Source organism: Pseudorca crassidens, chromosome 7 (genome assembly GCF_039906515.1).
Source record: "Pseudorca crassidens isolate mPseCra1 chromosome 7, mPseCra1.hap1, whole genome shotgun sequence".
NCBI classification, from domain to species: Eukaryota; Metazoa; Chordata; class Mammalia; order Artiodactyla; family Delphinidae; genus Pseudorca; species Pseudorca crassidens.
Window position 1 is genome coordinate 37,533,357 of NC_090302.1, and position 26,768 is coordinate 37,560,124.

A 26,768-nucleotide genomic window follows, 5' to 3' on the forward strand; every position below is an offset into this window, starting at 1 on the left:
GTCCTGACCCCTGTGCCTGCTTCTTTTCCTGGGAAGGGCCTTGGGCTACTCCAAGAGTGCCAAGGCACTCTTCCAAATGTGAAATTCTAGAATTAAGATTGCACCCTCTTCCCCTACTGATAAACATTGGTATACTGCTGCCTCGCCCAGTGTCTGCAGTATCACTGGATAGGACTGCAGTGGAGGGAGAGCAGCCTGATGGAGCTCCAGATGTGGTGAATGTGGGATCCTCTACCTGTATTTGATGTGGATGGTGAGATTAGGCCTGCAGAGTCCCCTTTTCCTGACCAAGGCTGAATTGGGGTGTCCTCCAAAAATCTAAAAGTTGTAGAAAGATACAGTTTCTGTCTGGAGATGGATGTTCTCTTGATGCATCTAAAAATTTCAAATATTCATGTTCTGGTTGAGGATCACTTACAGTTATGTCCACCTTTATGTAATTTGTATTATGAAAACATAGCTTTTTTTCTAATATAAAATTCTAGTATTGGATGTGTTTCTTTCTAAACGAAACATCCTCCCCTGCTCCTCGTTTTTCAGATGATTGCTTGCATAGTTTTGTCCAGGTATAGAGTATCCTCTTCGTTCAGCAAGTACTAACGTAATCACTTCGTGCTTCTGGGATCAGTACCTCGATGCCTTATCGAAGAAGGAGTATGGTGCAGAGAAAATAATCCACTGAGTCAAATTAGTCATTCTAGTACTTATACCAGCCTCTGGTTTGATCTACATCGGTAGGTAAACTACAAGGACTCAAGATAGTCTGATTAAACTAGGGGTGATTAAACTAGGGCATCTTGAACTCATGTGCTGTGAAATAGATATTCTTGCACTTTTGTGATTTGCATTGACTGTCCCTTGTGACACTTCCTCCACTGGATCCTGTCTTTGGTCCTCCTTTGGTTTTCCTACCATTTTAGGTATCCTGACGGCTTAGCTTTCAGTCTTCCTACTCTGGACATTGTCACTCTATCTCATCCCTGTGGCAACCTAACCTCAGTAAGACCAAAGACAAGGTCTTTTGTGGTAAAGACATTTGGTACCTCTGCATCAAGCTATGGGAACAGAACAGAAGGCAAGATCCCACAAAATAGGTAGAGGTACTGGTTGATATGTGATAGAAATTTGTGTTGGAATGATTGCTTTGCACTCACTTATAACACGAAGTGTGTCTATAGGGAAGGTGGTTGGAGCTTTATAGATTCTTTAGGAAAAAAATAAGACTAGACTTGTGAGAGGCCTGGTTTTGCTTCTCACACTTGTGCATATAGCAGTGTAGCGTCACACAAGGCACGGAGCTCTTCTGGGGCCTCGAGATTTCTTAGTCTGATAAAATGATTGACAGTGCTTCGTAAACTGTAGAAAGCAGTGTGAGGGACTGTTTATTGTCAAAATGCACCTGCAGAAGCCTGCATACTTAAACCAAGAGGCAAATTGTATAGGCAGTTCATCTTTCTCCCCACAGGGTTCCCAGAAAGAAATTGGAATGTGATCTTACTATAGCCATCTTCCCACAGGATAAGTGCTGTGATTAGAAGATGGGTTTCTAACCAAAAATATGGCATCAAATTAGATCATGGAAGACCAACAGTTCACCACAGAGGCGAAAGCAAAGATGGAACTATAAATCTAAAATCTTGAAATATATTGGGGTCCAAGACACTGATCCTGCAAGTAGCCCTGAGAGTAGTGGTTACATGGTGCCCAGGATGCCAGTCATTAGTTTGACCGAACTGAACAAATGTTAAATGGTTTGTTAATCTTGCCCGGCCCTACAACCTACTGAGGGCTTAAAAAGACTTAAGAATATAGGACTTGGATGTTTCATAAAGCTATTCAGAGTTGCATAGACTCATTAAATGGCCCTATGTCAAGTGGAAATTCAGAATTGCATTGTCTTTGAGACTATGAGACTATTTTTCTGGGGGTGGATAGGTGGGGAGAAGGAAAGTATCTTCAGTTCCACTCCTGGCCAGCAGGTGGTAAGTTGGGCTCAGACCCTATAGACAAGTTAGGGCTAAATAAAACTTTGGAACAGAATAGTAACATTAGTGAGAGGAGGCAGAGGGAAGCATGTACCTTCTGACTGTTTTTCTCAACCAACTATACAGAGTAGAGCGAATGTTATGATTGGGAAGAGCACTGGTTTGGGAGTGTGAACTTGACCTCACAGAACCTCACTGTCTTTGAAGGACTTGATAGCCATAATATCAGGAAAGCAGTGCTATCAACAAGACATAAATTGTTATGGGGCTGCAAAGAAGGGGAAACCGTACTAAGATAGGAGAATCTGAGAAGGCTGTGGAGGCAGTCTGAGCTGGGGGTTAAAGGAAGATGGGAGGCTTGACATGGGGTCAGAGCATGCTTAAGAAGCATCAGGTTGACTAGCAAGGGAGTGAATTCTGAGAGGCCAAACCACATTGTGAAGAACCTCAAATGCCAGGTGTGAACTTTATTTTAATGATCTTGTGGGTCCTCTAGGGGTTTAGGCAGGAAAGTAACCGTCAGATTTCAGGGCTAGAGAACTTTTTTTTTCTTCTTTTTTTGTTGTGGCAAAATAACATAAAATTCATGCAAAAATTTCCAAGTGTACAGTACAGTATTGTCAACTACATGTGCATTGTTGTGTATAGACGATTCACTTTTTTTTCATTGACAGTTCACTTTTTTTTTTTTTTTTTGCCTCACAGTGCGGCTTGTGGGATCTTAGTTCTCCGACCAGGGATTGAACCCAGGTCCCCGCAGTGAAAGCACTGAATCCTATCTGCTGGACTGCCAGGGAGTTTCCAACAATTCACGTTTTTTTTTTTTTTTTTCCTTCAGTACACGGGCCTCTCACTGTTGTGGCCTCTCCCATTGCGGAGCACAGGCTCCGGACACGCAGGCTCAGCTGCCATGGCTCACGGGCCCAGCCGCTCCACGGCATGTGGGATCTTCCCGGACCGGGGCACGAACCCGTGTCCCCTGCATCAGCAGGCGGACTCTCAACCACTGCGCCACCCGGGAAGCCCAACAATTCACTTTTTAAAAAACTTTTATTTTTGGGAATTTCCTGGTGGCCCAGTGGTTAGGACTTGGTGCTTTCACTGCCATGGGCTCGGGTTCAATCCCTGATTGGGGAACTAAGATCTGTAATGCAGCCAAAAATTATATAGTATTCCCAATAACCAGAGATAATCATTTTTTTTTTTCTTTTTTAGATTGGGGCGTGAGGTTAAAGGAGGAGTCAGGAGCAGGCTTCTGGCTTCAGTACTGGGGTGGATGTTGTACACCCCTTCAATAGGAATTCGCACATTGGAGGACAGGGTTAAAGGGAAAATGAGTAAGTTTTAGACAGGTTGTATATGAGACAATACTAGTAGGTGGTAAGATAGGTGGATCCTGAAGCCTAGAGATGGTTAAAAAATGACCCATGTTTTGAAATATCGCACTTAATGGAATGGGTTCAAGACACTATGTTTTTAATGGTATTGGTAAAATTGGATATCTTTTTTGGGGGTTGGGGGAGTTAGATTCTCTCCTCATACTGTACTCAAAAATTAGATTAACAATCTAAACATAACATCTATGGGAATTCCCTGGTGGTCCAGTGGTTAGTGCTCTGCCCTTCCACTGCAGGGGACACGGGTTCAGTCCCTGGTTGGGGAACTAAAATCCCACATGCTGCACGGCATGGCCAAAAATAAATAAACAAATGTCCATGAGGGTGCTAGAAGAAAGTGTCTTAGAATCCATAAGGGAACATGTTGGTAGATTTAAACTTTGGCATGGTAAAATCGCTTTAAAATTAGAAAATAAGCTACAGATTGGGAGAAACTATTTACAGCATATTAACAGGTTGAGTTAATATCTGTGACAGGATAATGCCATTCCCAAACCCCCTGACCAATGCCCACGTCCTAATCCTTGGCACCTGTGAATATATTGTGCTACATGGCAAAAGGGAATTAAAGTTGCAGATGGAAGTAAGGTTGCTAGCTAACTTACTTTAAGATAGGAAGAGTATCTTGGATTATTGAGGTGGGTCCAATGTAATTAAAAGTGTCCTGAAAAGTGGGAGAGGGAGGAAAAAGTGATGTGAGAAGAACTTGACTTGCCTTTGCTAGCTTTGAAGATGGAGGAGGAGGGCTAATAGCCAAGGAATGTGGGCAGCTTCTAGAAGCTGGGAAAGACCAGGAACGAATCCTACCCAGTGCCTACAGAAAGGAATGCGGCCCTGCCAACCTCTTGATTTTAGCCCTGTGAGACTTCTAATAAAATTAATTTATGTTGTTTTGTGATAATTTGTTACGGCAGCAGTAGAAAAGTAATAAAATACCCAGCAAACAATGCAGTAGAAAAATGGGTATACGATATGAACAGGCAATTATAGAAGAAATTCAGCGATCACTAAACATATGAAAAGGGACTTGTTTTTGTGGCCTTGGAGGTGCATGAGCTAAACTAGAGAGAGAAAAGAGCAGAGGGCTGACAAGAATTGGCTAGAAATGTATGTGGGGAACTTGTGTATCAAGTATGTGAAGAAGGGGACCATACCCAGGACCAAGAGCAGCTGCCTAGACCCAGACCAATTGTGCTCGTGTGAATGGATATATTTTTCTTCTGTTGACTTGCTGTGAAGTTTTTCTCAAGGGCAGCATTGGTCTGTGCTCCCCTGGCCTTAACAGCTTCACCCTGTAGAGTGAGGACTCCAGGTTGTAGACTCCAGGTTGATCATCTGTGAACAGCTTGAAAAGAAAGTTAAGCCTATAGAATCCTGAGCTCTCTACTTCTGGGACCTGATCCTGAGGAGATACAGCTGCAGCAGAATAGGGAACCGTCATTTCCAGTACCCCAGACTCCAAAAAAGACATGAGTGGGGTTTGTCTAGTTCAGCTAGTTTATTAGGATTTCCTTTGTGTCTCCACCCCCCAACTGGTTTGGCTTCAGGTCTTGGGGTACTTATATTGGGTGCCAGTACTACCAGCCTTTTCTCTGCTGACTGGATTTGGTGGGCAGGGGTCCATGGGTACCCAGAAATTTGGCTAACATCCTTTGGAGACCCCTGGTAAGGGGAGCCTGAGGTGTGGGGGAGGAAAGATGCTTCTGGGCCCAAGGGCAGTGCTTACAGTGCCGAGGGGCTAGGATGTCACCAGCTCCCAGCCTTGCCCCTCTCTGACCTTGGGAACCTGAAGCCTTGGAGTGAGGCTGCAGGGAGCGAGCAGTGTGTCGAGAGCTCTGGTCCCTGTGCTGAGATCTTTGCAAAAGTCTGCTTACAGGGACCTCTGCTAGTCTGGCCTGGGCTAGGTGGCTTTTCCCTGTAACTGTGGTTGAGCCCAATTTTGCATCCCCTTCTCTGTGGTCTCCTTTGGGTTTCCTGGGGCGCTCTCTCTTTTTGGCTGAAGATAGGGCTGAAGCCTTGTCCTGTCTCTTGCCTGAGGCTGGAACCTCAGGGTATGAGGGCTCTTCCAGGCCTGGGCAGTGAACACATGACCCCTGGGATGACATCTTCACATTCATTCTTTGCTTTTTCTGAGGCTCTTGTTCTGCCCTGCCAGACTTCCATAGCTGAGGTTGGATAGAGGAGTGGGAGTGATAACAGTGGGGGACCTGGATAGGCTGAGTTACTGTGCTCTGAGGTTTAGGGGGATGACAGCTTGAAGAGTTGGGGCACAGACTGAGGGGATGAATCTGCTGTGGTGGGCAAGAAGAGAGTCTCCGGGTGGCTTGAGTTGTGGAGCTCAGGGCAGGGGAGCTGCCAAATGATTGACTTGGGCCAAGAGATCTGGAAGCAGGGCTCTGCTCTAGTTTCTTCAGCCTGAGTTCCAACTCTTTACTCCAGTGCCAGGCCTGGACCCCAGAGTGGGTGGGCATCTTTGGGACAGCCTCACCCTGGGAGGATGGAGTCTCTGCCTTAGCCCCTGGGAACAGCTCTCCCTTGGGTAGGCCAGGCTGGTTGGACTCAATCTTCAGAGCTTCAGCTTGGGTGGGAGGCCAGGGTATTGGCTGTAGGGGATCCACTGCTGGAAGGCTGGGGTCCTGGGGGATCCCTCTTTGTTGCACATTGCTCCACACAAACTCAAGGTCAATGTGTGGATCTGGTAGAGGAGCAGAGAGTGACCTGGGGGTTGGGGCTGGGAGTTCAGTGGTGCAGCAGTTCCCTCTCTGCTCTACTGTTTCCCCCTCAGGTTTACAGTTGCATTGGTCTCCAATAGGCTCACTTGTGTGAGACTTTGACATAGAGTTTGGGCATGGGCTGGGACCCCACAATGGGGACACAGGAACACAACAGGTTTCTTTCTGCTCCATGTCCCCCGCAGTAGGCTCAGAGTCAGATTGGACTCCCAAGGGGTTGGCTCCACGTGGGTCTTGGGGTAAGCTGCAAGCCAGGAGCTCAGAGGCCCAGGAGTTCTTTCTCCTTTCTATGTCCCCACATGTAGCTTCAGAATCAAACAGGACCCCCGTAGGGCTAACTCTGAGGGAATCCAGTACAAGAACTGCGGGTGGGCTGAAGGCCAGAGATAGCGATTCAAAAGCCCAGGAATTCCGGGAATGATCAGTGTCCTTCCATGCAGTTTCTGACCCAGTAAGCCCTCCCACAGGATTGATTCTGTGGGGTTCTAGAATAGGAGCTAGAGATGGGCTGTGGCCAGGGCCTGGAGATTCTGAGGTCCAGAGGTTGTCTGTCTGCCTCATGGCCTCCCACAAAGCTTTGGACTCAGACAAGACTGCCTGGGCACCCGTTCCTAGGGACTCCAGCAGAGAGGCTGAGGGAAGGCTGGGAGATGAAACTGGGTCTGCAGAGACCCAAAGATTTTCTCTACTCTGCGTGCCCTTCCACGGAGTCTCAGATCCTGATGGGACACATGCAGGCATGGTTCCATGGAGTCCTGGGTCGACGTCCAAGGCTGAGGGCTCAAAGGCCCAAAGGTTTGTTGAATTTTCTCTGCATCTCCACTGGGGCTCATATCCAGATGGATCTCCCAGGGGACTGCCTCCCTGGAGTTCTGGCAGGGGATGTGGGGGAGGGCAGGGGGCTGGCGTTGGGGGCTGAAAGGCTTGAGTACCCTCTTTATGTCCTGTGGTTCCCCACTGAGTCTCATATACAGGTGGAACTTCCAGGGTGCTGGTTCCTTGGGGCTCTGTCATGGGGGCTACAGATTGGCAAGGGACTGATGTCGGAGGCTCAGAGATCTGAGGATTCTCTCTTCGCCTTGTGGTTTCCCAGAGGGCTTCAGGTCCAGAGAGGCCTCCTATAGGGCTGGCTCCTTGGCATTCTGGCAGAGAAGTTGGGGGTAGGCTGGGAGTTGGCACTGCTGGCTCAGGGGTTTTGGGGTCCTCATTTTGCCCCGTGGTCCTCCATGGGGCCTCAGACCTAGTTAGGGCTCCCAGAAGGCTAGCAGGATTTTCTGCTAGGGAGGCACAGAGTGAGTCTGGAATGTGTTGTTGGAGGCCAGGATCCCATGGCACCTTCCACCAGACCTCAGATGAATGGAAGAGTTTGGAGGGCCTGGTTCTTTGGAGGTCAGGCTGTGGGTGCAGGGCTTGATCCTCAGAGACCAAAGGGACCTCTCTCTGCTGTGTAAGCCACTGTGTGTTTGCCTCAGTGCCAGATAGGACTCTCTTATGGTCCATGGGAAAGAATTTAAGTTGGAGGGGAAGTGATGGGACAGGAGGGGAAGATGGGGAGGGAAGTTGCTGAGGGTCAGAGGCCGTTCCTTCCAGATCTTCTGTAGTATGGACTTCATGTGTAGGAAGTGGGGTTGGGGAGCAATACTGGGGAAGCAGCAATACTGGGGTTCTAGGCAGGAAGGCAAACTTGTTAAAGAAGACAGAAGGACTGACAGACAACTTCAGGGGAGAGAGGCCACCTGAGCTCAGGAAGATGGCCTCCAAGGACTCACTGTGCAGAGAGGGGAGACCCCAGAAGAGCTGGCTTTCTCTCTGCTGTAGGTGGCTCCCTGATGCTGTCTTGTGCCTCACAGGCAGGTTGGTCAAGATCTGAAAGGTGGGGAAGGATCTGGAAGGGTTTGGGGTCTGTGTGAGTACTTGCTCTAGTGTCCCTATGGACTTGTGGAGGCCCTCAGAATCACAGGATGGCTGGGATGGGGCTGTGGTGGCCTGTTCTCCAATAGGAGCTTCTTTGGGAAGAGAACATGGCTTCAGTGGATCCAGAGATACCTCCTCTTCTTCTTCCTCCCCTGACTTCTGCTTCCACAGGCGATCAAGGAAAGCCACGCGGTACAGAAGTGGTAGGCCCTGGGGAGTGGAGAAAGATACAATCTTTCTGGGGAGTGGAGAAAGATACAATCAGGCATGAAGCCTTTTTCAGAGACACAAGATGTACTGTTAAGCCCTCAGTCTTTGTTCTACAGTGAGTGAACAGTTACTCACTGGGGCCCACATCTGTGGACAATAGTCACTTACCCATCTGGTGTTAATGGCCATTACCCAACTACATTTGGAGATCGGCATTCCCTTACATAACCCCACATCTAGGGTCAATGATCATTCAGCTGGCTTGAAATCTAGTGTTAATGGTCACTCACCCAGCCTCACATTTAAGGCTTATAGTCACTCTTTTGAGCCCACATTGATGTCAATGATTCCTTACCTGAACTCATGTGGTGAGTCATTTACCCAGCTGCACACCTATGTCACCCACCTTGCCTTGCATCTTGTCCCCAGAGTACCAGGGCTGAAGCTGTCGCCATCTCCCAAGCTGCCACCACCTCTGGATCTGCCAAACCACGAACAAGAATAGTGTTACCAGGTTCCCTGGACTCAGAAGGCAGCTGCTGCCACAGTGTCTGCAGGCCAGGGCATGGGTCAACTGGCCCCAGAGAAGCCCCATGTCCCCCTCAGCCCCAAGCAGGCCCTCTGGCAGCCATTCCATTTTTCCTCAGCCTAGTGGCAGTTTACCCTGAGGTCATCACTGCATCACAGAACAAAGAACTCCCATCCCCCACATACCTAACAGCAGTCTCTGTGAATTTAGAGCCCCAAAATTGCGCCCACCAGACAACTCATACTTTATTCAGTGAAAGCTTAGTGATCCCCTTTTGTCTTGATTAACAAGGTCAGAATTATCTTCAGGCATTGTGGTTGAGGACATGGATTCTAGCATCAAACTACCTTATTCAAATCCTAGCTCTGCCACTTCCTACCTGTGAAATCTCAAACTACTTTATCTTTCAGTGCCTCAGTTATACACATAGGGTTGTTTTGAGGGTTAAATGAAAACATTTATATGCTTAGAGTAGTACATAGTATATGCTATGTTAAAACATTATTTCTTTTTTTGCCATAAATGATCAATAACCAATCTATAACAAGAATAGAATAGAGGAGAGTTTTATTTGAGCCAAGCTGAAGACTGTAGCCCAGGAGACAGCCTCTCAGATAGCTCTGAGGAACTGCTCCCAAGAAGCTTGTTTTCCAGCACAGCTTTATATCTTGTCAGAACAAAGGACATCAAACATGACAGGGGTACATTCCTTCAACGTTTCAAAAAAGACAGATTAGCTCGTACACAGCAAGTCAGTATGACCTTGGTGCCTGGGAAGGGAGCCTTATCGTCAAAGGAGTACTAGCATTGACATCCCAGGAAGGAAGGCATTTATCTCTAATTTCATAACAGATATTCTTTACTTCTGGACAATGCACACTTTTTTTTTTTTTGCACGCTTTTCTTTAATGGTTAAAGCAGATGTGCAATGTATGTTTGATAGACCACAAGACAGGCTTGTAGTTAGTATAAAGTTCAAGTCAAATCATATGTAAGCCAGAATGACTTCCCTATACCTCAGTATATGAAAATTTCTTCCATCACTTTTAAGGTTCCTGATTATACACCTCATTCCATCTTTAATAGATGGAGTCTGTTTCCTCTTTTACATCTCATGTCTTTAGGTTGCCCGAGACCTTTTTCACAAATATTCTTGTTAAGGATGACAAATCAAACATGCTTGACCCTTTTTTTTTTTTTTCTTTTGCCCCTCTTTTCCCTAAAACCACCACTCTGTTTCATGTCAACTCCTCTTTTTAGGGTCAAACTTCAACATCTGCCTTTGCAGTCCAATTCAATGCCTCTCTTCTCACCCCATCCCCCATCAACTGCCAGCTTAGTCTGGTAGGAAGAGCACTGAGCTGAAGTTGAGGAGACTTGGATTTTCTAGCTCTGCCACTGTTTGGCCATGTAATCTTGGGCAAGAAAGTTTTCTCCATGGGTACCATGATTGGGACTAGATTTATTCATTCACTCATTCAGAGAATATTTATTAAGTGCTCACTATGGATCAGGTATCGTGCTCAGGCTTGAGGAGGCAGAAGTAAGACAGGGTCTCTGTGCTAAAGTAGGTCCCATTTCAGTGAGGGAAACAGTCAAATAATAGACAATTAAAATAGAGATATGTATAGGGTATTAAGGGGTGTGGAGGACATCTAACCACCTTGGGATAGGGGGTTGCTTGTCAGGGGGTGCTTCCCAGAAGAGATGACCAGTGCTTGGTTTGAGGAATCAAGAAAATGAGAGTGTAGGGAAGAGGGGACAATCCAAGCAGTAGAAACAGCCTGTGTAAAGGTGGTGGGTCAGAGAAACCATGTCCCATTAGGGAAATTGAAGGTGTTGCAGTGCAGCTGTAGTATTAGTTGAGGGTTGGGGAAGCAGGAGGATAGACAAGATCACAAAGGGCCCTGAATACCGGACTAAGACGTTGGAAATTTATCCTGAAGGTGATGGGAAATAATTGAAAATTTTTGAGCAGGGAAGAGACAAGATCAAGTTTGTGTCTTGGAAAGAGCACTCTGGCTGTATTGAGGGCAAAGAGATTGAAGGCAAGAGATTGGTTAGGGAAACTTTGCTTTAGTTTAGGCAAAATGAAAGATGAGGCCTGAACCAAGGCAGTGATGGTGGGAATGGAGAATAACAGGTTCAAGTAGAATTCTAAAGTTATAGTTGATTAGACTTAGTTACCAGTGGGATAGGGTGGAGTAGGGAGGGAGTTGAGAATGACTCTAGGGATTCTGACTTGGGGAACTGGGTGTGTATGTTAGTGACATTTTACTGAGGTAAGTAACACAAACCTGGTAACCAATTTAGGGTGAGGGGACAATGTGTTCCATTTTAGACATTTGCATTTGAGGTTCCTGTGACAAGGAAATGTCAGGCAGGAGGCAGATAGATACATGTATCTGAAGCTTGGGAAAGTAGTCTGTGGGGGAGATATAAATTTGACAGCCAACAGTATATATGTAGCAGCTGAAACCGTAAAACGGCTTAAAGGTACATACTGAGGGGCTTCCCTGGTGGCGCGGTGGTTGGGGGTCCGCCTGCCGATGCAGGGGGCGCGGGTTCGTGCCCCGGTCCGGGAGGATCCCACGTCCCGCAGAGTGGCTGGGCCCGTGGGCCATGGCCGCTGGGCCTGCGCGTTCGGAGCCTGTGCTCCGCAACGGGAGAGGCCACAGCAGTGAGAGGCCCGCGTACAGAAAAAAAAAAAAAAAAGGTACATACTGATATTTAACATTTGGCCCAGACAATGTGGCCAGCAGTTTTTTGTGTTTTTTTTAAACTTGAATGGTCAACATTATAAGATTAGTAGATTGTACGTAATAATATTTTTGGCTTAAAATCTGGCAACATAGGGCTCTCATTCCCACAAAGTAATAACCATTAATTAATTAATTAATTTTATTTATTTATTTTTGGCCACGTTGGGTCTTCGTTGCTATGCGTGGGCTTTCCCTAGTTGCAGCGAGCGGGGGCCACTCTTCGTTGCGGTGCGCGGGCTTCTCACTGTGGTGGCTTCTCTTGTTGCAGAGCATGGGCTCTAGGCACAGGCTCAGTAGTTGTGGCGCACGGGCTTAGTTGCTCCGCAGCATGTGGGATCTTCCCAGACCAGGGATCGAAGCTGTGTCCTCTGCATTGGCAGGCGGATTCTTAAACACTATGCTACCAGGGAAGCCCAGTAAAGACCATTGAGAGCTAAGTAGCAGGTGCTCCCTTCGTGGCCATGTGCTTTCCAGTTCACCATGTTCTCTTTGTTAAAGCCGAGGCTGAGGGCTAGTTGCTGTTTATCATTGTGCCTATGGTTTTGTTGTTTTCTTACACTTGCCTATTTTTAGTCATTTGCATTACCTGCCTGGTTGGTATCTGAGTTTCCTACCTCTGGATGAATAAAGTAAGTTGAGTTCTGATAGGAAATAGAGAAGGCAATGCTGAATTCTATGCTAGCTAATTTACATTTATGGCAGGATTATCTACTAAGTTGCTGTCTGCTACTCATTGCCAAGAGAGACATTCAGTAGGATAAAAAGGTAACTTTGCTCTCCTCTCTTCCAGGAATTCTAGGTTTCTTGTCTCATGGAATAGTTAATGGATTTTGAGTTTATTAGTCCCAAACTAAAGTTGCAATACACCTGTTCTACAACCTTATCCAGGCTCTTGTGTGGGAGGAGAATTTAATTTAGCTGGGTGCTCTTCAGAAGGAGAAGATGGAGGAGATGCCAGGTGGAAAGAAGAGAAGTTGCCCAAGGATAGCAGTGGGTTCAGGGACTTGGGGAAAAAGAGATATTGCAATAGGCTCCATGAGTGACAGAAGTCAATTAGGAGGCAGCAGGGCTTCTGATGGGGAGAGCTGATTTAATAGGGCACTAAACATCTAGTACATAGTCTTGGGAACTGCAGCAAAAGATGCTGATATATATACTTGGTAGAGATGCTGTGGAGCCATTTGCCTTTGAATGGACTGTATGAGTTTAGATAATGCACATCCCAGTGGCAACCATGACAGGATCAAGACCCAAGTTTCTTTCCTAAGTGTTTTTTTTTTTGGTCAATGTATATCACATTAAAGAGGGGAAAAGCCCCCTTCCCTGACCCAAATCATGATTAATATTAGATGTCTTCCAACCCTGGTAAATGAGAGTTTCGAACCAGGTTTAATTTAATTTAGAAAAATTAAGTAATGTGATGTTTCTTGTGTTTCAGTGCTGTGGAACAAATTTATACTCTAACATTTATCTCATTTAATCTTTACAACTCTTTGAAGTAGGTATTGTTATATTCTTTCACATAGGGGAAACTGAGACACAAAGAAATTAACATATGTTAACTATTATCATTATTATTATATCTATATATCCATAGATATGTAGATATCCCAGAAGGCAGAGTTAGGGATTGAGAACCCCCTTGTATTGTGAGGAATCATTTGTATGTGACAGAAATTAAAACCCAGGGACTTCCCTGGTGGTCAGGTTGGTAAGATACCGTGCTCCCAATGCAGGGGGCCCAGATTCGATCCCTTGTTGGGGAACTAGATCTTGCATGCATGCTGCAACTAAGAGTTCGCATGCTGCAACTAAGAAGCCTGCATGCCGCAACTAAAGATCCTGCGTGCCGCAACTAAGACCTAGTGCAGCCTAAATAAATAAATAATTTTAAAAAAGAAATTAAAATCCAATTTAATCCAAATAAAAATCTGGTGTAAACAAATGGGAATGTATTGACTCATATCTGAACAATCCAGGGGTAGGGTTGGCTTCAGGCAATTGGACTGATGCAGAGTTTCATTTCGATGTCATCGGGATTCAGTTTTCATTTCTTTTTCTTTCTTTTTTTTTTTAAGATTTATTTTCTTAATTTATTAATTTATTTATCTATTTACTTAGGCTGTGGCAGGTCTTAGTTGCGGCACATGGGATCTCCGTTGCAGCATGCGGAATCTTTATTTGCGGCATGCGAACTCTTAGTTGGGGCATGCATGTGGGATCTAGTTCCCTGACCAGGGATCGAATCTGGGCCCCCTGCCTTGGGAGCGCAGAGTCTTTTTTTTTTAAAGTAATATCTTTTTTTAAAAAATTAATTAATTAATTAATTTTTGGCTGTGTTGGGTCTTAGCTGCTGCATGTGGGCTTTCTCTGGTTGTGGCAAGCAGGGGCTACTCTTGTTGCGGTGCACGGGCTTCTCATTGTGGTGGCTTCTCTTGTTGCGGAGCACGGGCTCTAGGCATGTGGGATTCAGTAGTTGTGGCATGTGGGCTCAGTAGTTGTGGCTCGCGGGCTCTAGAGCGCAGGCTCAGTAGTTGTGGCGCGTGGGCTTAGTTGCTCCGCGGCATGTGGGATCTTCCCGGACCAGGGCTCGAACCTGTGTCCCCTGCATTGGCAGGCAGATTATTAACCACTGCACCACCAGGGAAGTCCCTGGGAGCACAGAGTCTTAGCCACTGGACCACCAGGGAAGTCCCTGACTCTCTGTCTTCTGTGCTGACTTTATTTTTAGGTATTGTGTGGTAGCAAGTTCAAGTGAAGTTGAAAATGTGGTGTTGCTATGACAATATTGTGCTTATGGGTTCCAGCTGGTCATGCATACATCATTGAACTACTCACTGAACTGTACACAGGGGAACAGGATGCTTCCTCTGGCAGGTCTGAGTCACATATACATCCTTGGAGTAAGAGTATGGAGGGAAGAACACTATCTGCACGTGGCCTGAGACCGAAGAAGTGGGGGTCTGGTCGTTCCTCCAGAAAACATAGACATCCTGTTTCCAGAAAGGTGTATGCATGCTGGTATCAAAACAAAATAATAGAGATGTCCATTATAGCTCTAACTAGCCCATTCTGTTTCCTGGCCCAGAGCCATGCCAGATCTTTTGGGATCTGAGGCTTAAGTTAAAATGTGAATGCAGATCCTATGAAGGTTGGTGAAGGGGCTGGATGGGGCCTAGGGCAGAGATCTTGAAGGAGGGAAATCTATGGGAAACCCAAACATCTGTGTGGATAACCTATTAAATGACCTAGACTCTCAATTCCTAGACCTTTTCATCTCAGAGTCCTTTACCTCTGCTCCAATCCAGCTATGGCCATATCTGAAGCATCATCATCAGGAACCACTCTGCCTTCTGTCTTGCATCACCCTCTGATTTCAACCTCCAGACTTGTCCTAAAATGCCAACTCTTCAACCTTGTCAGGAGTCTAGCCCATTGCTCTTTCCATTTTTTTCCCTGTCCATAAGAAACCTCTTGCCTTTATTTCCTCCCTCTCCAAGATAGACTTCATGGTTCATCACCTAATCAACATCTATCAATTCATTCTCCTTTCATCATTTCTACCTGGCAAAATCCCTACTCTGCCTCTGCCAGAACTGCCCTCTAGGAAGGCAGAGGTCAGCATTATTGGATAAAATCACACTTATAGGTAAGTTGGTGGCCACCATAAACTTACGGTCTACAACTAATGGGCAACTCCATCATCACTTGAAATACATTTATTTATGCATTCCATTTATTAAGTGCCTGCTATGCGCTAGGCACTGTTCTAAGCGTTTGGGATACATGGGTGATCAAAACAGGCAAAGCTTCCTGGGAATTCCCTGGTGGTCCAGTGGTTAGCTACATCATTTATTCCTTAGTAAACTCTCCCATCCTACTCAAAATAAATTCAAACCTTTACTTTCCTCAACTTCTCTTTCTCCTGGCCTCTAGCAGATATGGTAGACCTCTACTTTTCAGAGGAACCAGGAGCCATCCAATGCGAACTTTTCATCATCAAAAACCATTGCCTCCGATTTCCTTTCTTCCTGTTAGAGTGAAAGGTGTGTTCCTTTGTGAGACCTTCCTTGACCCTCCCAAGCTAGGACGGGTGCCCTTATCCTCCCCTCCCCCACCAGCACTTTCCGCACTAGATTGTTTAACTTGCGTCTTAATTATCTGGTCTACCACGTTCACCGCTTTAACCCAAACATCTGACGCTTAGTATCTGGTTGGAGCTCAGTACCCATGGGAGAGGGCCTGCTGCGGGGCGGGGCCTGCGCCGGGGAGGGCGCAGGGAGCGGGGCGGGGGCAGCCTCAGGGCTGTCCCCTCAGGCTTCTTGGAGGCCGCCTCCAGGCGACACCTCAGGACGCTGAAGTAAGCATCCTAGAGACCAGAGTTCACAGCCAAGATTCGGGTGAGGCTTTTCGGACTCCCCAGCGCCGGTTCCGCGGCAGGACTCCCTCATCCGTGGGGCCTCTGGATGGGGCGTCTGCGCCCAGGTGCCGCCGCGGAACCCGCCAGCGTCCACGCGCGGCCGTGGCTTCGGCTTCCTAAGCTACCCCACTGGTTTTTCTCCCTTTCCCTCCGCCTCACCTCTCCCCTTCCCTGACCACTCTTTCCTTTCCCTCCTTTCCCCTTCCCACCTCCTCCAGAGGGATGCCGAGTAAAAGGCTTGGCCAGCAACTCAGCTCCAGCGGCCGCGCGGGCTCGGCACGCTCTTTCCCCTGCCCCTGAGGGACCCAGTGTCCTGAAAATGTCAGGACTGGTCAGGACAGTGAGACCTGACGGAACCGCCCCTCCGGGAGGGGCCATCGTCCTCAGGAGGGTGGTACACACCGTCCGGGAGGAGTTGTTTCAAGCGGGATGACGGCAGCGGGGAGGCCGCGGGGCTGGGATAGTGGGAGCGGAGGGCGGAGCCGGGCGCGGAGCCGGGCGCGGCCCGTTAGCCCGGCTGTGGGCGGGCCGAGGTGAGGCCGAGTCCTGAGGGCCGGCGGGACAGGCTTCTCCAAGGCAGGAAGATCCGAGGCCACTGCTCTCGCATCTCAGGTGCTGGTCCTTTGCTGCATTTATTGGGGGCTTACTATGTGTCAGGTCCTGTATTTGATAGGAACTCTAGCTGTGTCTCGCTAGAGGTAAGAGGAAATGTTACTTTTTAAAAAACAGTTTTTCCCGTTATGATACTATTCTATACCGCATTTAGAATATATAAAAAAGTAGAAGGAAGAAGCCCATAAACTTTCAATCTCAAAATAATTTCCATAGCATCTTGACGTAGTTCTTTCCAGACTTGGCTATTCACATTTTTACAGCGTTTAAATAAATGTAGGTTTTCGTAAGGTAAGAAAGCTGTTAATATTTTTTATTTTATTTTCTAAAAATAAATTTATTTATTTTAGGCAGCGTTGGGTCTTCGTTTCTCCACGCAGGCTTTCTCTAGTTGCCGCGAGCAGTGGCTACTCTTGTTGTGGTGCGTGGGCTTCTCATTGCGGTGGCTTCTCTCCGTGCGAAGCACAGGCGTTAGGTGCGCGGGCTTCAGTAGTTCTGAACGCAGGCTCAGTAGTTGTGGCTCACAGGCTCTAGAGCGCAGGCTCAGTAGTTGTGGCGCACGGGCTTAGTTGCTCCACGGCATGTGGGATCTTCCCAGACCAGGGATCGAACCTGAGTACCCTGCATTGGCAGGCGGATTCTTAACCATTGCGCCACCAGGGAAGCCCTATTTTATTTACTTTTTAACATTTATTTATTTGGCTGTCCCGGGTCTAAGTTGTGCCATGCAGGATCTAGTTTCCTGACCAGAGATCGAACCCGGGTCCACAGTGGTGTCCTAGCCACTGCACCGCCAGGGAATTCCCCTAAACATCATTTTTGATGACTGTATTATTCTCTGAAGTAGATTCTGTGAAGTAATGAATTAGCGACTCATGTGGTTATTTCAGCACTGACTTCTATGAACTTCAGTCTCATCGATTCCAGTTGCTTGCTAAACATCCCTAAGTTCGATTTCCCACAGGTACCCAGGCCTAACATCTTTATAACTTAGGTCATTTTCTTTTTCTGTCCCAACCTGTTCTTCCTTTTGTATTTCCCAAAGCAATTAGTGTCACCTAATCACCCAGGCAAGAAACACAGGAGCCATTCTACACTGCTCCCTCTCCATCTTTCCTATTAGTTGTCAGTCACCAACTTTTGCTAATTATATCTGCTATTTCTCAAATCTCTTTCTACCCCATCCTTACTGTCACCCTAGTAGTTCAGGCCCTACTCATTTCTCCCATAAACTGTGCAGTAGCTTCCTAGCTGATCTCCATTCCTCCAGCTTTATCCATCTTAAATCCTTTCCATTCACTATTGCCAAAGTAATCTACCTAAAACAAAAATGATCATGACACTCGCCTCCTTAAAATCCTTCAGTGAGCCATACTTTCTGCATGGTATAGAGAACCCTCCACATGCAGGTCTTTCTCTACTCCTTTAGCTTCTCTAGTCATTACCTGCTGGTGTTTATTATTCTAGTAATAGAAGAATGCCTCTAGTTTCCCCTGAGCCCCCCATGCTGTTCATTGCTTCTATATCTTTTTGCTCATCAGTATTTTGATTTCTGTCTGGAATGGCCTCACCACTTTTTTCCACCTGGCTAATTCTGCATTGGAAGCATGGAGTCTTAACCACTGGACCACCAGGCAAGTCCCCAACCCGGTTAATTCTTTTTTTTTTTTTTTTTTTTTTTGCGGTACGTGGGCCTCTCACTGTTGTGGCCTCTCCCATTGCGGAGCACAGGCTCTGGAAGCGCAGGCTCAGCGGCCATGGCTCACAGGCCCAGCCGCTCCACGGCATGTGGGATCTTCCCGGACCGGGGCACAAACCCGTGTCCCCTGCATCGGCAGGCGGACTCTCAACCACCGCGTCACCAGGGAAGCCCCCCTGGCTAATTCTTAATTGTCCTTCTATCCCAATTCAGGCATCATCTCAGAAAATTTACCCTGAAGGTCTGGTTTGGGCTAAATGTCCCTTTTTCCTGCTCTACATGGTGAAACCGAGTGGGGCTCTGTGGAGCTTCCAGGCATGGAGGCCTTTTTTTGTCCCCCATTTCTTGTAGGCAAGACTCCAGCCTCCATGACATTCCCTGAGTTCCAAAGGGCAGATTCGAACAGTTGCTAATCAAGGAAGGAGCAGCCACAAAACCACCTGAGGCAAGATTAAAGGGATTAGAGAAGCTCATTAAGATTAGGAGACTTGAGACCCTCCACACACCCTCATCTTGTCAGCAACCCCACCCTTGGAGCCGACCAGACCCAGTGTTGTAGCCATTTTGAAACTTTGCAGAAGAAGAATGCAAGACTGTTACTGCCTTGATCCTTATTGCATACCCGTGACCAGGGGCTCCAACTATAAGACCTTTCCCTGTTCCCCAGGGAGGGGGGCACAGTTCTTGAGGCGCTAGCCTGCTGTGTTCCCCTCTCTGCCTGGCAAAGAATAAAGCCACCCTTTCTTTCTCCTCCAGAACTCTGTCTCCATATCTCGTATCTCATTTTGGCATCGGTGTACAAGAAGCCAATATTTTGGCACCAATAGTGATTATCTCTGTCTTTTCATTTAAAACATCCTTCAAAACCCTTTAAATTTATTACTTTGTGTATAATGACTTTCTTTTTAAAAATTAATTAATTATATTTATTTTTGGCTGCAATGGGTCTTTGTTGCTGGGTGCAGGCTTCCTCTAGTTGCAGAGAGCAGGGGCTATTCTTCATTGCGGTGCATGGGCTTCTCATTGTGGTGGCTTCTCTTGTTGCAGAGCACGGACTCTAGGCACATGGGCTTCAGTTGTGGCACGTGGGCTCAGTAGTTGTGGCTTGCAGGCTTAGTTGCTTCACGGCATGTGGGATCTTCCTGGACCAGGGATCGAATCCGTGTCCCCTGCATTGGCAGGCGTATTCTTAATCACTGTGCCACCAGGAAAGTCCCTATGATGACTTCCTTATAATTTCAACAGCAGCAGTCTGAGCATGTCTTATCTTTCAATTTGTAGTCTTCCTAGACTTTTGCTTATGGAGGTCTGTTTCCTTGTATGTTTGATATATTTTACTAGGAGCTCATTTGGTTATACTTTTAAACTTTGTAAATCCTGAAGGGCCTGGATTGAGATGATTTGTCTTGGTTTCTCCTGGGTGCTAAGGTACTTGACCAGCCTGGAATTTTTGTTTTTTTTCTTGGATTGACTATGTTTATTTCTCCGACTATGAGAATGGTGTAAATTCACATCCCGGGTCTTCATGAAACTAGGGCTATGTTTATAAATTATTAGGGAAAATGATTAGTATTAATGTTGTTAGTGTTTCCACTCAGTTTTGCTAATTCTGTTTCTCAAATCTGTCTCTTCTCCCAATTTGATGCTGAAAACTTGGCCTCTGTGCACTGGTGCTGAATCGAATCGAATCTCAGAGACTGAGTTTTGGGTGAAGTAGAAAAAAATAGCTTTATTGCTTTGCCAGGCAAAGAGGGACACATAGGGCTCATGTCCTCAAAAACTCTGTGTCCCAACCCGGGGTGTGGTGGGGGGCACTTGGTGAGGAGTTTTATAGCAGTGGCTCAAGGGTGGGGTTGCTGATAAGGATCAGGGTGTGCGCAAGACCTGCATTCCTTTAATCTTGCCTCAGGTGGTCTTCTTGATGAGCTTCTGTGGTTCTCAGGGTTATCAAACTGTGACCACCTCTCTGGAATGAAGAATGCTTCATCAAGTAGTTAACATCTTCCATTTGTTGGGGGTTTTAGTTTAGAAGAGCTCAAAGATATTGTTATGTGTATCCCTTGAGGCGAGGAGGAACCAGGACCCTGCCCCAAGGCTGCACTGTTGTTTCTTGACTGCTCCTCCCTTGTCTCTGCATCGCCTCCCTTCCCTAATTAGCAGCTCTTTGAACCTGTCCTTTGGAACTAAGCGAAGGTCATGGAGACTGAAGCCTATTTCCTACAAACAAGAAATAGGGGACACAGAAAGACTTCCATGCCCAGGAGCCCCATAAGGTCCTGCTTGGTTTCACATTCTTAGTGTCACCAGGGACAAATTGGTTTTTTATGGCTTTGTTTCCAGCATGCAGATTTTTTTTGTTCACGTGTTCACAGTATAGCCCTTTTGGTTGCCTGGCTTTATGTGCAGTTCTCAGATTCAGCTCCCCTACTTTGTCAAGTCTAAATACTATGCCTTGGTGGGGCTGATAACCAGCAAACTTTAGGTTTCTGGGTTGGGCATATTTTTAGGGCAGCCCTAGTGTCTGTGTTGGCTTTCCATCTAATTTTGGCTCTAGAATTTCTTTCTTCCTCCTTTCCTCACCTCTTTCCCTCTTTCCCTTCCCCTCTCTTTTTTTCCCTTTCTCTCTTCCTCTCTCCCTCCCTCCCTGTCTCCTTTCTTCTTTCTTTCTTTCTCTCTTTCTTGCCTTCTCTTTCTCTCTTTCTTTCCATTTCTTTCTCTCTCTCTGTCCCTCTTTCTTTCTCTCTCTCTCCTCCCTTCCTTCCCTCCTTCCTTCCCTCCTTTCTTCCTTCCTTCCTTCCTTCCTCCCCTTATAAAAGTGTATTTGTTCTAGTTAAGCCAGCATTTGGATTTTTGCAGTGCAAGGGCATTTCATAACATCTAGCCTAGTTAAATAGCCAGAAATGGAAATCTTATAGACTTCATTTTAAAAATTGGATTCTATTTCAAGCTTACGTGCAGATTTTTACCATGGAATCTCTGTCAAATACTTTTTTGCTTTTCTTTTGGTTATATTTAAAATTAGTGTTTTTTGTTTTGTTTTGTTTTTAAAAATCAGAGTAATATATGAACATTGCTTTGAAAGTCAGATAGTAATTTCTTTTAACAAAAAGCAGGCTTGGGAATTCCCTGGCCATCCAGTGGTTAGGACTCGGCACTTTAACTGCTGGGACCTGGGTTTGATCCCTGGTAAGTGAGCTGAGATCCCGCAATCCGTTCAGCGTGGGCAAGGCTAAAAAAAAAAAGGCAGGCTCTTTGCTCCCACCTTCTTCTACTGCAAGCTCTGCTTACCACAGGTAACCACTTTAAGTTCTTTCGGCTATTTTTTGCATTGTTCACATCCTTATTTTTTTATTTTTAAAAATAAGTTTAGGGCTTCCCTGGTAGCGCAGTGGTTGAGAGTCCGCCTGCCAATGCAGGGAACGTGGGTTCGTGCCCCGGTCCATGAGGGTCCCACATACCGCGGAGCGGCTGGGCCCGTGGGCCATGGCCGCTGAGCCTGCGCATCCGGAACCTGTGCTCCGCAACAGGAGAGGCCACAGCAGTGAGAGGCCGGCGTACAGCAAAAAAAAAAAAAAAAGTTTATTCATTTATTTATTTTTGGCTGTGTTGGGTCTTTGTTGCTGTGTGCAGGCTTCCCCTAGTTGTGGCGAGCGGGGGCTACTCTTCATTGTGGTGCGCCGGCTTCTCATTGCGGTGGCTTCTCTTGTTGCGGAGCATGGGCTCTAGGCGCACGGGCTTCAGTAGCTGTGGCACATGGGCTCAGTAGTTGTGGCTCGTGAGCTCAGTAGTTGTGGCTCGTGGGCTCTAGAGCGCAGTGTCAGTAGCTGCGGCGCACGGGCTTAGTTGCTCCGCAACATGTGGGATCTTCCCAGACCAGGGCTCGAACCTGTGTTCCCTGCACTGGCAGGTGGATTCTTAACTACTGAGCCACCAGGGAAGCCCCACATCCTTATTTTTAAGTAACAAACTTTTACCAATATTTCTTGATTTATTAATTTTAGACAGTATATATTGATTTTTTAATTGAAGTATAGTTGATTTACAATGTGTTAATTTCTGCTGTACGGCAAAGTGATTCAGTTATATATATTCTGTTTTGTATTCTTTTCCATTATGGTTTATTACAAGATAAACATAGTGCCTTGTGCTATACAGGAGGTCCTTGTTTATCTATTTTATATATAGTAGTTTGTATCCATTAATCCCAAACTCCTACGTTATCCCTCCCCCACCCCCTTTCCCCTTTTGTAACTATAAGTTTGTTTTCTATCAAACACTTGATTTTAAATGTGTTACAGGACATGATCCATTTTCTCATAAATATTTTAAAGTATTTATATAGAAATCTCAAGTTTTTAACAACATACACAGTTGTTTCTTTATGTATTTTTTGGCATGTTATAGTTAACTGTGTCATTATTGTGCACATAATGTTGTGTGTAATAATGTGCACTGCAATTGCTTTTGACAGATGATTTCCTTTATGTCGTGTGGAGGAAATTCACTTAAATGAGTCCTCACAGTTGACTACAGAGTGAGACCCAATGTTCAATGAGGGTCATCAACAATGCTGCAAAAGTCTGTTGTGAAAAAGTGCGTTTCTGAGTGATAAACACCAAAAGAATGCTCTACAGCAGAGAAAAATGAAAAGGCTGGTGGTTGTGTAAAAAATTTTCAGATAGTAAAATGGACAATGTTAAGAGACATTTGAGCAAATATTAAGAGATATTAAGAGCAAATTTGGTAAGGAGTTTCCTTTCAACTGTCATTTCAACATGTAAGCAATATGAAAAAATAATTACTGAGACATCTTTCATCCTTTTTGGTACTGTATTTGAAATCCAATGTATATTTTACACTTACAGCACATCTCAATTCATACTAGCCCGATTTTAAAGTGCTTTAGCCACGTGTGGCTAGTGGCTGTCATATGTAACAACACAGGAATAAATTATGAAGACAGTTCAGGATACTTAGAGAACAGTCTTTCAACACACATTCATCAGTCACGGTACCTTCTCAGGTATCTCTGGATCACATGTTTCCTTTGTGATTGAGCTGATCTGGAGCACAATCCTGAGATGCTAGAGTCTAAGCTCCATACCCAGGGGACAAAATCCTATCGAATGGAACATTCTTGCACTTGTTGGTCTGAGATTATTTACCCTTTTCATTAAGGAACACTGACTAAAAATCAGTTAAGGATCACATACAGAAAACATTTGTTTGAGATTTTCAAAGGAGAAAAATTAGAAAATACTTCAACCATTTTAAAAATTATTTATGGGTAAGAACCCAGAATTTCATTAATTCAATGTAGAAAATCATATTGTTCATATATAATGAATGTCTGCAGCTTGCCTAGAAGGAGGAGAATAAGAAGTGAGTCCAAGCACCTCATTCCTTTTTTGTTTTGCAGCATCAGTGCAGGGAAGGAGAGGAGAAAAGAGGGAGCATTTTGTGGGTAAGGTTCTGCCTATTCAATCTGGAGCTCTCAAGGGTTAACCTTAATCTCTCCTTTCTGTGAGACCCAGGTCTATATCCATAGTGTCTAAGGATGTCAGCTGCTAGAGCTCATCACTCTTAGAAAACCAAGCTCTCAGCAGGGAGAGTCATAGGAAGGAGTCAGGACCAAGAGCACTTCTCCAGTTCTCTGCTAGGTCCATCCCTGGGAATGGAAGAATGGTGGAGCGGGCCTGTAGGTCTTGACCACTAGGTGGCAGTGTGAGACACGGTGGAATGGATATCTGGAGGCAGACCTTTTGGGTCCTGTTTTGGGACAAATTGTTTAATTTTCCTAAGGCTCAGATTCCTCCTTGAGATACACTTGACCTTCATCCCTCACAGCGTGGTTATGAGGATCAGATGGGATAAAGTATAAAATGCTATTCCATCCTTGAGCCTGTCTATTGTTGTCACTGACTGTTTGACCTTGTGTACTAATGCTTGGGGCTCTTGGAGTCTAGTCTCCCAAGAGCCTCCCCCAGAGGACAGTTTTGCTCAGCTTCCTATAAGACCCTTTGCTCCTACCTTCACCGCATGTGACCAAGTTTCCTTTCCCAGCTTGGAGAGTTTGCCAGAAAGGAGCGCACGTGACATGGGACCTGCTTGCTCTTTGGAAAAATGGGTATTGATGAAGCTCTTCTCCTTCTTTCCTTCCCCCTCTTCCTAGCACAGCCTCGGTGACTGCAGGGTCCTTGTGCAACCGAGGTTGACATGAGAGGGTAATCCTATAGGGGAGGGAATGTGAAAGAAATCCCTCATTGAGGAATAAAAGAAGCGACTTGAAGTCAGTGACATAGGGAACGTGACTCCTGCCAGGCTTGCTGGGCCCTCCTATCCTCATTCTGCTCTCAGCTGCAGCTTGTACATCCTGTCTTTTGCAGCCATCTGGACAAGCTTCTTGATGAGGACAATTTGTAGCAAGATCCCTGCTGAGAGGATCATGATAGAGTGACTGTAGGAGCTGATCTTCTGATGTCTGGGGAGGTTGGGAAGCTGCTGCTTCCTCTGTGTCCCTTTGGCTGTGTCCCATAGGTTCTTTGCCTGAGCCACCCACTCTCTGTCCTCCCCACTCTCTCCAGCCCCTCTAGAAAAGGAATTAAGAGCCCCTCTGAGTGACCTCTCTGACACTGTCCTATTTATCCCTCTGTTAGCCTGAGAACCTACAGAGACCCATCTTCCCACGCTGTACTCATCTTAGTTCATTGTCTCCCTTCCTTTAATTGTACCCCAACACCCCAGTGGGCCCCAGGCCTACATCACTCTTTTCATTCACATCACTGGCCTTCTTTCTGCCATGAGAGGTCACTCTGCCATTTGCCCCCATATTTTCACTGACTTATTTTTCTCATCCACTGATAGTTTTATCTCCTCCATCTGTAGAGCTTTGCCACTGGGTGCCCTCCTTGCCTTTTTATTCACTTAACCTTCTTAGAGGTGTAGTCACACCTCTAACTTTCTTTTTTTAAAAATAAATTTATTTATTTATTTTTATTTTTTATTTTTTTGCGGTATGCGGGCTTCTCACTGCCGTGGCTTCTCCCGTTGCGGAGCACAGGCTCCGGACGCGCAGGCCCAGTGGCCATGGCACACGCGCCCAGCCGCTCCGCGGCATGTGGGATCCTCCCTGACTGGGGCACGAACCCGTGTCCCCTGCATCGGCAGGTGGACTCTCAACCACTGTGCCACCAGGGAAGCCCAAATTTATTTATTTTGTTTATTTTTATTTTTGGCTGTGTTGGATCTTTGTTGCTGTGTGCGGGCTTTCTCTAGTCGAGGCGAGTGGAGGCTACTCTTTGTTGTGGTGCACGGGCTTCTCATCGCGGTGGCTTCTCTTGCTGCAGAACACGGGCTCTAGGCACGCGGGCTTAAGTAGTTGTGGCATGCGGGCTCAGTAGTTGTGGCTCGCAGGCTCTAGAGCACAGGCTCAGTAGTTGTGACGCATGGGCTTAGTTGCTCCGCGGCACATGGGATCTTCCCGGACCAGGGCTCGAACCCGTGTCCCCTGCATGGGCAGGCGGATTCTTAACCACTGTGCCACCAGGGAAGCCCGGACCCCGTCTCTAACTTTTATCTTTGTTCCAGGATCTCTGCTGCTAGACCCTACCTCCCCCCAAACTCTCAAGACTGAGCCTCTCTTTATAACCAGTCTTTTTTATTACTCTCACCACCTTTTGGCCACTGCCCTTTTTGCCACTGATTCCCACTTTCTTATTGGATTGTCCTCCATCTCTAACACTTGCCTTTTCCCCTCTTCCTTCAGAGCACACTCAGATCCTATTCTCTAGCTAGACTTTGTGTCTGGACTACTTCATCTCACTTAACTCCACCTTTTCTCAGGATATCAACCTCTTATGCATGGATCTCTCTTATTCATTTTAAAAAATATTGTTTCTAAAAATTGAGATATAATTCCCATACCATAGAATTCACCCCTATGAAGTGAACGATTCATAGTTTTTAGGATGTTCTCAAGGTTGTGCAATCATCACCACTATCTAATTCCAAAATACTTTCATCATTTCACCAAGAGGTATGCCCATTAACACACTCCTCATTCCTCCCTTCTCCCAGCCCCTGGCAATCACTAATCTATTTTCTGTCTCTATAGATGTGCCTGTTCTGGATATCTCATATAAATGGAATATATAATATAATTGAAATTTTGTGTCTAGCTTCTTTCACATAACATAGAATTTTGAAAGTTTATCCTTGTTGTAGCATGTACTAGTACTTCATTCCTTTTTATGGCTGAATAATATTCCATTGTATCGATATACCACATTTTGTTTTTCCATTTGTCAGTTGGTGGACATATGAGTTATTTCCATCTTTTGGTTATTATGAATAATGCTATTATAAACATTTGTGTGTAAGTTTTTGTGGAAATATATGTTTTCATTTCTCTTGGGTATGTACCTTGGAGTGAGATTGTTGGGTCATATGATAATTCTATGTTTAACTTTTTGAGGAACCATAAAATTATTTTCTAGGTGACTGCACCAT

The 26,768-nt window shown here is 45.9% G+C and overlaps 1 protein-coding gene across 1 annotated transcript; it reads right to left on the reverse strand.

Annotated features, from left to right (window-relative positions):
• Nucleotides 1–4,959: 4,959 nt before the first annotated feature.
• SPATA31G1 (SPATA31 subfamily G member 1) lies at nucleotides 4,960–8,427 on the reverse strand. The gene is made up of 2 exons (XM_067745472.1): nucleotides 8,407–8,427; nucleotides 4,960–8,238 (listed from the first exon to the last, which is right to left on the reverse strand). The coding sequence occupies exons 1-2, from the start codon at nucleotides 8,425–8,427 to the stop codon at nucleotides 4,960–4,962; spliced, it is 3,300 nt and encodes a 1,099-aa protein (XP_067601573.1).
• Between the last annotated feature and the right edge of the window lie 18,341 nt (nucleotides 8,428–26,768).